Here is a 12,077-nt window from a genome sequence, read left to right on the forward strand (position 1 = left end):
CCTGGGTACTTAGCTCCACTATTTCCTCTCACAATATGAAGCGCTGTTAAAGAACAATAAGATGTCAGAGTGAAAGCTTCACTACAAGCCAATTCTCATTTACATATTTAGTTCAGAGAGAAATCCGGTTCCCAGGCTCTTCAGTTCACATATCTTAATTAACACTGGGTCGATAACGTTGCAAATGTGGCCTCTTTGATTGGTGACTCATACATTAGAATAATTTCCTTTTCATAAAACTGACACATTCCAGTTGATTGCTTTTGCACTGCCAACCCTTTATTAGGCTGCCATGCAAATGAAGAAGCAGCTCTACAGCGAGAGGGTTTTGAGCAGTAAATTGGAAATGTAACTGATGGCTTATACACAAAGATATATATTGAATTGATCATATGCATCACTTATATTCACCTACTTTCCTGCGTTCACACCTTTATGAGAATCCTCCCTCATTTACCAACGCCAGTTCATCCAATTCGTCACTTTTTAGTTGACCCTTTTTCAGACTAATACCCAGATTTAATCAGATTTAGTCTGACTGAGAAGACAAACCATTTCTACAGCTTCATACCAAGGTGCCAATGACAGGGACATCTCCCAAGAGGAAAGAGGCTTTTCCACTGTATTAAATATCCACTCACTATGAGAATCGCAGATGTAACACAGACATCATAGCTGTCTGTGTTACGTCACATTTTAAAATTAATTCATGTTTTACACGCTAATGTTGAGACGTCAATAATAATTCATACAGAAGGACATGATTCAGGGATATGTTCAGAACATTTCCACAATCTAGGTTATTTATTAAGCTGGTTTCTCTGTAACTGATGAACAAAAGCATATGACAGTAAAGGATGCTTACAGGTCAAACAAAGAACTCAGACTCCAACAACTGTTCAATTTCACTTTTCATGGCAAGAGAATCAATTATAAGAGAAGGGGTGGATATTTGTCTGGTTTTCCTTAATAATATAGATTTTGTATCAAGAAACAAATTGATGGTGCTACATGTTATTTATGTGCCGTAAAGATATAAAGATGTTTGTTTTTTTAACCAGTGCAAACAAAACAACACCACAATCTTTTAAAAGTTGTAAAGTGTGAATTTGAGTTGTTTACCTGTTTCTAGTCTTTATGCTAAACTGAACAAATCACCTGTGAGCTCTTTCTTCATATTGAGCAAAAGAAAAGTGGATTTTTTTTTTAAGTGAATAAGCATATTCATTATTATATTTTATATTTTGTTTCATTCAGGATGTGCAGCATCAGGTTAGCTGGAAACATATCATATTAAAAAGTCACCCTCTAACAAGAGAAGGAACAATGTGCCATTACACCCGGATTGGGTTAGAAGACACACAACCATTCCTGCTGAGAGCTTTTATATATGCTGGTAGAGATTATAGTTTATGTATGAAACACTTCAGATCAGCAAAGTGGGATACCCATGCGTCAGAATACCCATGTCACATAATAACGCTCAATAAATCATATGGGAGAGAAAGCCATAAAGATAATTACACTTTGTAATGGTGCAAAACAGTTGCACAAAGGTGATTATGAGAGAGCGTGCGCATGCGTCATAATATCCACATTGCATCGCATCCTCGAGGCCCTTTAGAAAGTGTGCATGGCTCACCGGAGGTGGGAATTGCCAAACCGAGGCCATAAAAAATAACATCAACCATCACTAAACACACTTAACTGTGAATGGGTCGTCATCACGCACCCATCACAAAAACAAATGGAGGGGCACAGCGACGTCACGCTAATATCCTCCAGCGACACTTCCGAGAGCCGAGCTGTCGAGGATGACAAGCCGCTCGCAGCGTGGGCTCGGATGTCAGCGGGGCCGTCCGGACCCAACGTGTGCAGCTCGTGGAGAAAGCTGCGCACAGTCAGGGAGACAGCTGCTGGGTTGATGAGGGTAGCCCCTGATAAGCATGAACAGTTGCAGTATGACAGCACACACACACACACACACACACACAGAGGATGTCCAACAGTGACGCAGTGTTGGTGGTGAATAATGCAGAGGAGGTTACTGTACAGGAAAAAGGAGGAGGTGGATGAAGGACCGCGATGCTTCGGGAACCATGGATGGAGGATGGAGTTGTCTGATGCTGATCTTCGTGGCCTCGGGGAGATCGAGTTTATTTCATTTCACTTTAATGGCTACATTACCAGAGTCAGCAGTTTTTTTTCCGCACAGCATTGAATACAACGCTGAGTACAGCGTCACAATATCTTTCTCTCCCTTTGCGGGAGCTTGACCGCAGGGGGTGCTGAGAAAATAGGATATTGTTATGACTTTATGAGGAAGTTCTGAAAGTACAAAATCCATTCAATATAATTGTTTTTTTTCTTCATTTTTACCAATGCAGAGTCAAAATAATTGGGTTTGACACGTCATCAGAAATTAAATGAATACTATCCAAAGGGCAGCCACAACAAGAAGCCCACTTAATTTTGCCTGTGCCTATATGCACACAACTGTAAAATGAACTGGCTGTAATCACAATCATTGGCATTGGCTTAAATCTTATGGGCGGATTAAATGTCTATCGCAGTGTGTTTACCTGTTAACTTTTAAAGCCACATTCTTCTCTTGAGCAGAAAACCGTCCATTGCTCAAAAACATAGCTCAACGTGTGCCCCCTTAATTGTGTCCAACAGTTGTCCAATAATAATCATTTAAAAAAGTATTGACCTTCCAGCCTCGGCCGTACTTCATGTTTTGTGCTATACTGCAACACACGCTGAGCTAAATTGGTGACCGTGGTAACCATTACGCCTTCTAAGCATCAGCATGTTAGCACTGTCCTTGTTACATGATAGCACGCTGACATTAGCATTTCACACTAGCGTCGCAGCAGATACTGAGATAGTCTTGTTTCTAATTTCCTATACTTTAATCCCTCACACCTTATTTTTGCAATGTATAAATTCCACAGTATGTGGCACTGAAAACATGCACTTAAAAAACCCATTAATGGTAATTTGGCAATGTGACTGCAATGGCAAAGCACCTCATCAGTGGAACTCTGCAGAGCAGCGAAACAGCATGCTGCCATTCATACCAATCTACTGCTCATACTTTGCATAAGAACATATGGTTGGATTAAGGGTCTGATACTTGACAGCTGGGGAAATAAGTCAAGAGTCGGGGACCTATTCGTGCCTCGTCGTCTGTCTGTCTTGTGGAATGGCATTTGTATTCCTCTGATGCATTATGAAGTTATTTATTTATTCTTAAATGTTTTGCTTGCAGTCAATGTAATTCCCTGATAAATCTTTTTTTTCTGTAGGGATTATGGGCATGGCTGAGAAAACGCATTAATATTGGTCTTAGGCAATTAGACAGGAATGTATCATATGAACTGCAGGCTGCTTGATTCGATGATTTCTTGACTTCGAATAGATCAACACATAATTGGTGATGACAGAGTTTCTGTTTCACCTGTGTGTGTGGGGGGGGGGGGGGTTGTTGGGTAGGTGGGTGCATGGCCAAGCAAACATGAATACCGGTAATCAAGTTATCCACACACTGAGTTAATATCTTTGACCTTGGAGCGGGAGTAGTTTCAGGATTGAGCCTGAAGAAGAAACACAGCTGTAGCGTAGGATCTCATTTACCCAGTATTTTAAGTTTACTAACTCAACAATAAGGGCCCAGCTGGCTAGCCCGGGCTGTTCCTTCACTACAAAAAACACGCAGGACACAAAGCAAAACACAAAAAACACAACCCGGAATACAGTTCATTCAGTGTCTTTCAAGTTTTATATAGTTCTTCGGGCCAAAAGAAATGAACATTGTCCTTTAACGGAAAACCCGACTCAAAAGGAGTCTGCAGATAACTGAAATATTTCTCTAATCACGTTAATTAAACAACATATCATTTCCAAAACCACAATGAAATAAGGGTGTGGGGCAGTGGGATGTGTGCAATGGCAGGAGGGTGGAAATGTCCTGTAGAGTCCAGTTCAGAAGATGGGGAAGGTGTGTGTGTGTGTGTGTGTGTGTGTGTGTGTGTGTGTGTGTGTGTGTGTGTGTGTGTGTGTGTGTGTGTGTGTGTGTGTGTGTGTGTGTGTGTGTGTGTGTGTGTGTGTGTGTGTGCGTGAGAGAGTGTTTGTGTGTGTGTGGGATTGTTGGTAGAAACAGAGAGGTCGGGCCTGGAGAGGAGGGTGTACAGAACTTATCTGTAGGGCATTTCTGTCGGGAAGGAGATTCTCGGGCATCCGAGCAGGATCTGGTCTGGAGGGGCTCCTGACCGCCGGCTACTTGGATCATCTGCTTCTCAAGTCTTGCTTTTCCGGTTTCACCCACTCTCGCTCCTCGCTCTGGTCACCATGTTGGTTTTTCCCCAAATGTTTGTTGGTTCTCCCTCTTTTTTCCTGCTCACAGGTGCTTATCAACTTTTAGGTTCCACCCACTTTTCCTGTGGGGGGAGGGATAAGGCTGTCCTTCGCTACACAGTGACAGAAACAGCAGATTCACTAACAATGACCACGCTGATAGCGATATGAGTTTGATCGGTTTATTGTGAAAGAGAGAAAAAGGAAAAGGGGTCGAGGGGAAGGGATGTAGAGATGAGGGATGTAGGGATGGGGTCGAGTGGAACGGGATGACGGTCGAGGGGTAAGAGGTAAGGGAGGTAGAGGGGTTAGGTGGGTGAGAGAGAGAGAGAAGGTCGGCGGGTGAGACGGCGGGTTGCAGTGTCCCGGTAGCTGCGGAACGGGAGTGGTGACTCGTGGGTGGGGGTTGTCTCCTCTTGAAGCTTCGGAAGGCTGAATCCCCCAAAAGGTAGCTTCAGGTAGACAAGCACCGGTGAGCGTTCCTGATGGCGTTCAGGTTGGAGCGAATGTAGGAGAGATATGCGGAGGAGGACCACCGGCCGAGCATCTTTATGACGTGGTCGGGTATTCCTCGGCTTGCGGCAGCGGAGGCGGCGCCGATGCGGAAAGAGTGGCACGAGTATGACGCGGGAGGTATGCCGGATCTGGCTAGGACCTGGCGGAGGTGGTGGAGGAACCAGGACCGCGTGGCCCCCTTCCCTGTCTCGGTGATAAACAGGGGGTCTTGGGTTGGGCTCGTTGATCTTGAGTTTAGGTAGTCGCAGATTGGCTCATACGGACTCAGGAACGATTCTTGGCGGCAGAGGTAGACGCGCTGAGGTGGACCGTGCTGGTTAGTCTTGCTGCGTTTGAGGAGATATGTGATGGTGTCGGGAGGATGGATGGAGACGTCGGAAATGGTGGCGTGTAGCGACGGGTGGTGGACCGAGCTCGGAGTGGTAAACTCGGAGCAACGCAAGAAACCAAAAAACGCTAGCAGGAACATGGATTCTAGCGTTTTGTCTGTGAATGGAGACAGGTAGCCTGAACGGAGTGTCTGGATGCAGCGAGTGAGGAGGTCTGGAGTGAGGGGCAGGCGTTTAGGCGCAGAGATAGGTTCAGTGTTGCGAAGGCCTTTAAGGAGCATGGCTATGTGCGAGTGGTTTGTGGTTTGTGGCGGGACAGGGCGCCCCTGTGGACAGTTTGGTGAGGAAATTGATTCCGCTTAGGTAGACTTTTATGGTCGCTGACCTGATGGTACGGGAGTGGGCGTATGTGACGAAGTTTGTGAGGGTGAGGACGTCGAGTGATGGGAATGGCAAGCCGGCAAAGGCGTGAAACGCTTTAAAGCTGTGCCATCCTGTGAGGTACGAAGACAGTGTTCGTGGTGCGACGCTAGTGATGATGGCATCTTGGGAGGCGGAGATCAGGTGTCGTAGTTGAGGGGTCAGATGAAGATGGTGGCTGAAAACGGTGGGACCGGAGTCGGCTGGGGTTCCGAGGCTGGTGCTAATCGTTTGAATTTCTGAAATGAGAAACGGGAGAGTGAATCGGCGATGAGGTTTTTGTGACCTGGGATGTGGGTGGCTCTGATGATGAACTGACACCGGGCTGAAATTAGGGTTAGTCTGCGCATGAACTGCATGATGTCTAGGCAGCGTGACCGCCCTTTGTTGATTATGTCAACTACTGCGCTGTTGTCGGTGTAAAAAGTTATTGTCTTTTTGGACCATTCATGCTCCCAAAGAATGGCTGCGATGACGATGGGATATAATTCTGAGATCGCGGAGGAGGGAGTCAAGGACGCAAATTCCACCGGCCAATCGGCTGAAAACCATTTGTTGCCGAAGAGGCCGCCGAAGCCTATTGAGGGTGCTGCGTCTGTGTAGAGCTGGATGTCTTCCGGTTTTGTAATGTGGTCATCATAGAAGAAGGAGATTCCATTCCACGAGGAGAGGAACTGGTGCCATAGTTTAAGCTCTGTTTGGCATGCGTTGTCGAGCGTGACGTGTGTCTGGAGGTTTTCGGCGGAAGCGGCGACTGAGAGAAGGTGGGACAAGAAGGAACGACCTTGGGGAATGATACGAATGGCGTAATTAAGGTGGCCTAGCAGTGAGAGGAGTTGGCGCTTGGTGCATGTGGGGGTCAGGAGGAAATTGGAGATAATTAGGGAAATGCGGTTGATTTTCTCGAGGGGTAGAGACGCTTGGAATAGGACCGAGTCGAGGGTGATGCAGAGGAATTCCAGTGACGTGCTGGGACCTGCGGTTTTCTCTGCAGAAAGAGGGACGCCGAGTTCCTGGAACAAGGAGGTCAGGGCATGGAGGCCGTGTGCCGGGGGGGAGGAAGGTGGTGTGACGGTGAGGAAGTCGTCCAAGAGGTGGATGACGTAGGGGAGTTTATGGACATTCGCTAGGACCCAACAGAGTGCCTCGGATAAGCAGTTAAAGATTTTGGGGCTGCTTTTGCACCCGAAGGTCAGGCGTACGGCAAAGTAGTAAGCGCCGTTCCAGGAGACGCCGAAGAGGTGCCAGTAATCCGGGTGGATGGGCATTATTTTAAAAGCGCTGGTGATGTCAGCTTTGGACAGCCAGGCTCCTCGGCCTGCGAGGCGGATGAGGGATGTGGCATGGCCAATTGTTGTGTACTGCATGGAGTAGTCTGCGCTGGGGATGAGGCTGTTGATGCTTGGGGTTGAGGAGCCGCGAGGTGCTGAGAGGTCTATAATTAGCCTCTTTTTGCCCGAATATTTCCTGGTAGCTATTCCGATGGGGCTTATTCTAACTATGGGGAAGGGTGGGCTGGTGAGTGGGCCGATCATGAATGAGTTTTAACTTCCTGGGCTAAGAGTTTGGCAACTATGTCAGGCTCGGCAGTGGCTGACTGCAGGTTTTTGCACGTAAAGGAAGACTGTGGTACTGCAGATACGCCTGGGTGGAAACCGTGAGTGAGACCTTGTACAAGATAACTCGTGAACTGGGGGTCTGGGTGTCCCTCCAGTGCGGAGGCTAACGCGGGGATGTTAATCGGTGTCCCGAGGTACTTACAAAGCCTGTGTTTTAGAGGGTTATGGGAGCAGGTTGATTTTGTGTGGGCCCCGCCGCAGAAGGAGCAGGTGTGGCGGAATCGACAGCTGGAGGCGTTGCATCCCAGGTCGTTGAAATTGTTGCAGACCGTCTTCCCGCCCTGGTAGAGGATGGGTCTTCCTCTCCGGTCTGTATCCTTGACAGGAGGGCGGGGGGCTGGTTTGACGGGGTAGGGGCGGGGGGCTGCGGGGGGCGGGCTGTGGTGGGAGGTGGGACTTTGTTTAAGGGGAATTGGTTGCGGCTGAGTTGTAGAGAGGAAGCATGAGGAGGCTGGATGGGCTGGTGCGCTGCAGAGCTCGCAGTTAAGGGAAGGGCGGGATGCAAAAACTCGACAATATAATTCTGGGTCGAGGGTTCCCCAATATGTGCCCTGGTTGTACTGTTGCATGCGGCCGGCGGCCTCGGAAGCAAACAGGACGTGGTAGCTATAGAACCCGTTGTTGCCGAACCGCAAGGCTAAATTGAGGATTAACGTTACGTAGTTGTCCAGCTCGGGCCTGCGGTCGGGTAGGGCGGAGCAGATGACGTCACGGTACAGGGAGAAAGCGTACGCGAACTCCGTTGTCGTGAGTTCTTTGGACCGGGTGGGGAGAGGCTGGCTCAGCTCGACGGGGCCGAATATGGTGAGCAGTTCTCTAGGGGTCTGGGTGTTGCTAGCTGATGGGTGGATGAGATGGGCGAGGTCGACGTAGTTACCGGTGAGAATCTGCTGCCTGATGGAGTTAGATAACGGGGATGGTCGGGTGGGTGGGTGTGCTGGAGGTGTTGCTATGGCTAGGATGGGCCTGGCGGGTGGAGGTACGTGCTGTGGAAGGAAGTTGTGAACTGATGCTGGCTGACCTGTGGAATGAAAGGTTGTATGCAGGTTAGTATTACACACGTTTGGGAGATGGGGGAGGGAAGGGTAATGAAAGGGGTAGGGGTAGGGGGGAGGGGGGAACGGGAACGAAGGAGGGGTGGGAAGGGGTGCTTGGATGGAAGGAAGCATGTGCATGGGGTGGAAGTGAAGGCTGTACGCGGGAGCCTGCCGGGTGGGTGGCCTCTGGGTTGAGGGCATGCTGGGGGGGTTGCGATGCAACCTGGGCCTCTGTGTGCGGCAGCGCTGCTGCGGCCGTGGTTCGCGTAGTGACGTCATCGGCGTTGCTGCTGGCGCGGCGCTGGGAACCCGGAAGTGCCGTGGTGTTCCGCTGGTGTTCAGTCAGGCGTTGGTGTAATCGTGCTTTCCTGTCGGATTCGAAAAACGGGATGTTGCGCTCGGTGAGTGCGTCTTTCAATTTACGCACTGTCCACCCGGCGTTGTTTAGAGTACGGCGCTCGGCGGGGCGTCGGCGTGGAGACCGATCGCGGCTGGCGTTCGAGCGGCTGGCGTTCGAGCGGCTGGAAGAGTGCCGTCGGGGAGGGGCGATGTCCCTCGGGCGACGGAGACGGGATCTCCGCCCGGGGCTGTTGGATTGTGAGGGGCCGATGGCGTCGGGGCTGCCCGGGCATCGGTGTCCGGAGCCGTGAGTGACGCTTACTGTATGTCGCGGTCGCCGGCGGCGACGTATGGCGGGAGACGGTGGGGTCTCTGGGTCTTCGGGCGTTATCGGCTCGTCTGCGAAGAGGTCGGCATCGGAAGCGGTGAGTGAGAGTTCTGGGTCCATGCTGCTACGGGATGTAGAGACAGAGTTACGGGGAGATGGGCAGGTGTGCTCGGTTTAAATGCTCTCGTACGCGGAAGTGAGCTACGTTCGGGGCGTGGTCATTGCTCCCGAACTAAGTTCTGTAAAACTCCATTAATACAAAGAATAAAGGTAAATATTCATACAGAACGGTTTTTTTCTGAGAAATAAATGTCCATTGTGCCATTGGTGTGCAATGAGGCTGTTTTAAAGATTAATTTGCAATAAAATGTACAAAAGTCCAAAGCAATCCATTCAATAGTTCTTTAAATATTTCAGCCTGAACCTAATTGGTGGGACCGACCTACTGAGAGACATTGGTATCCTTTGGTTCGACACTGCTAGCATGGCTGAAATCATTAAGAACTGCTCATCAATATTTTACCAATATTATCAATGGATCAAATGAAATGGTCTCGTGTAAAAGGTGACAATCAAAGTGAGGAATCCACAGGAAATGAAAGAACCTGGCACCTCCCTATCTTTCAGACCTGCTACCCCTCCACGCTCCAACCCGTTACAAACACTCAGAAGATCATCAGAGTCCTTGTGACTTCCCGTCTCAGAGGGACCATTGGACCTGTCTGGGTCTGATGCCGTGGCCCTGCTGATGCTCCGCCCACTCCTCCTCTATACCTCCATCTGCCTGATGGATCATGGAGGTCTGGATCGTGGTCGATGACACACTCTGTCATATTCATTGAATGTGTTGTTACTCTGTAATGCATCATTGTGTCCACATGGCATCTATTGCTTCTGTCCATCCTGGAGAGGGATCCTCCTCTGTTGCTCTCCTGATGGTTTCTTCCCTTTTTTCCCCCATGAAAGGTTTTTTTCTATCTCTTGGGTGTTTTTCCTGATCCGATGTGAGGTTCTGGGACAGGGATGTCGTATGTGTCCAGATTGTAAAGCCCTCTGAGGCAAATGTGTATTTTGTGATAATGGGCTTTACAAAACAATCTGAATTGAATTGAATCAGGACCAAGCGCCAGACCTGAGGTGACAGGGCCTTCTCAGCACCCCCCCCCCCCCCCTTCAGTTTGCTTTCCTCTCTTTCTCTTACCAATATGTCCTGTTTGTTTGTTTTGTTTGCTTTACATTTTTGTTTTCTTTTATTTGTCACTGTCTCTTGTCCCCATGTGAAGTGTATTTGTGAATTCAGAAAAGCGCTATATAAGTTTTTATTATTATTATTAATAAATTATCACCAAACTTTACTTTGGCTGAGCAGTGCTATTTTTGTCTCTTTTATCTCGTTGTTCTGGCTCTACAGCTCTCACATGTGTCTGCCTCACCTACAGCTGCAGCAGGCAGTGGTTTTCTACAAATAAGCTTTAAAAAGCTCCTGTACTTTACCACCAAACGGCAGACAAAGATACTGACGTTAGCTGGAAAATAGGCTCTTCTCCCCCTTAAGAATTCTGTATGGTGATAATATGTCATGTTGTGAATAACACAGTAATAGAGCAGTGTAAAACCACAGCAGCAATGATAATCTATTGCCAAAGATAGAGACCAAATGGACCCACGACGTCTTTAGGTTGCAAAGAGAAAGCCAGAGAAAATTACGAGTTGCAACAAACTATAAAGACATGAGAGGCAGAACCGTAGAACCCAGATCGTTGCCCCCCACAGGCGTTATTATTCCTCTGAACTCACTATGTGACCTTTGGGCTGATTACAGTGGAGGTTTGGCATCAAAAGGAAATCAGTTGTGCGTGTTCTTGGTGTGTGAGAGAGAGGGTCGGGACTTTAATCTCTGGCCTCCTGATTCAGTGAGGACGACCAGAATCAATCCAACCTGTATGGAGGAAATCGATACCCATTAAGAGAAAAGTGCAGGACGCAGGGAAGCAAACCCAGCCTGCTCCGTGTTCTCCGTGTGGTGGCGACGCAGCAGCATGTCGGATCGGCTGAGAGTTTGTGATGTCGAATACGAATCGTTTTCTTCACGATAAAAGGTGCGTAACTGTTCACATTGTGTGTTTTTGGAGAAAGACCTATTTTATTTAATGTTAATTTTCAACAACATAAATTGCACTGGTATGGAAATGACCTTTTCTCTTAAGCCGTGCCATCAACACAAACAACCCTCCAGCCTCAAATGGAATGCCCCCCCACCACCCACCACGCTTTGGATAAGCTCTTCTACCTCCACAGATGCTTCAGCTTAAGGAAGCAGCTGTGCCCTGCACTTTTATCGGAGCTGGGGAGGCTAACCTGATGTGCATTTGCAAAAAAACAACCGCTTGGTCCACACCCAGCGTGTCAGTGTACGCTCAAGAGACGAAGGAGTGATGTAACAAAATGCAAACACTGACTCGGTGGAGTCCATATTAGATTGATTTTAAAGATATGTGTCTTTTTAATGCATATATATTTTATTTTATATTTTACTTTGGATACTTCTTGTATACATCTTTATCTTTCATCCCTTTTTTTATATTTTATTATTTTTTATTCTTGTGTGTTTAGTTTATTGGTGCTGCTACTGTTACGACAAATTTCCCCTTGGGGATTAATAAAGTACATATCTATCTATCTATCTATCTAATGTCCCCTCCTCCATTAGAGAGCAAAGACACTTTCATAAACTTATGCTGGAGTACTAAACACATTAAAGAGCATTTATTTTAATGCATTAGAGTAGGAGATATTTAAATAAAACGTACATCTTTCTACACGGTTCAATGTTTAAGCGTCTTTGAGTATTTTGAAAAGCGCTATAGAAATGTCTTGTATTATTATTATCATTATTAATGTTGAGGCATTTTAATTATCCTTATAGTTGGATTTGTTTGTTTGTTGTATTCAGAAAGGTTATTTTGTAGCCCAGCCCGTAATTTATATGTGTCCATCACTTTGACATTTTGCGGGAGATATCCAATAGGTAAAGGTTACCGTGATATAGTTCTGTAATTTGCCGCAAAGTGACACGTTATGATCAAGCTCATTAAAATACACAGATACAAGATATTCGTTGCAAGTAGAA

The 12,077-nt window shown here is 47.4% G+C and overlaps 1 protein-coding gene across 1 annotated transcript; it reads right to left on the minus strand.

The window, feature by feature from the left end:
- Positions 1 to 5,686: 5,686 nt before the first annotated feature.
- Positions 5,687 to 7,159, minus strand: LOC130191732 (uncharacterized). The gene has a single exon (XM_056411413.1). It carries the CDS (start codon positions 7,157 to 7,159, stop codon positions 5,786 to 5,788), a length of 1,374 nt encoding a protein of 457 aa, XP_056267388.1. The 3' UTR covers positions 5,687 to 5,785.
- Positions 7,160 to 12,077: the final 4,918 nt, after the last annotated feature.

This window comes from Pseudoliparis swirei, chromosome 3 (genome assembly GCF_029220125.1).
Source record: "Pseudoliparis swirei isolate HS2019 ecotype Mariana Trench chromosome 3, NWPU_hadal_v1, whole genome shotgun sequence".
Taxonomy (NCBI): domain Eukaryota; kingdom Metazoa; phylum Chordata; class Actinopteri; order Perciformes; family Liparidae; genus Pseudoliparis; species Pseudoliparis swirei.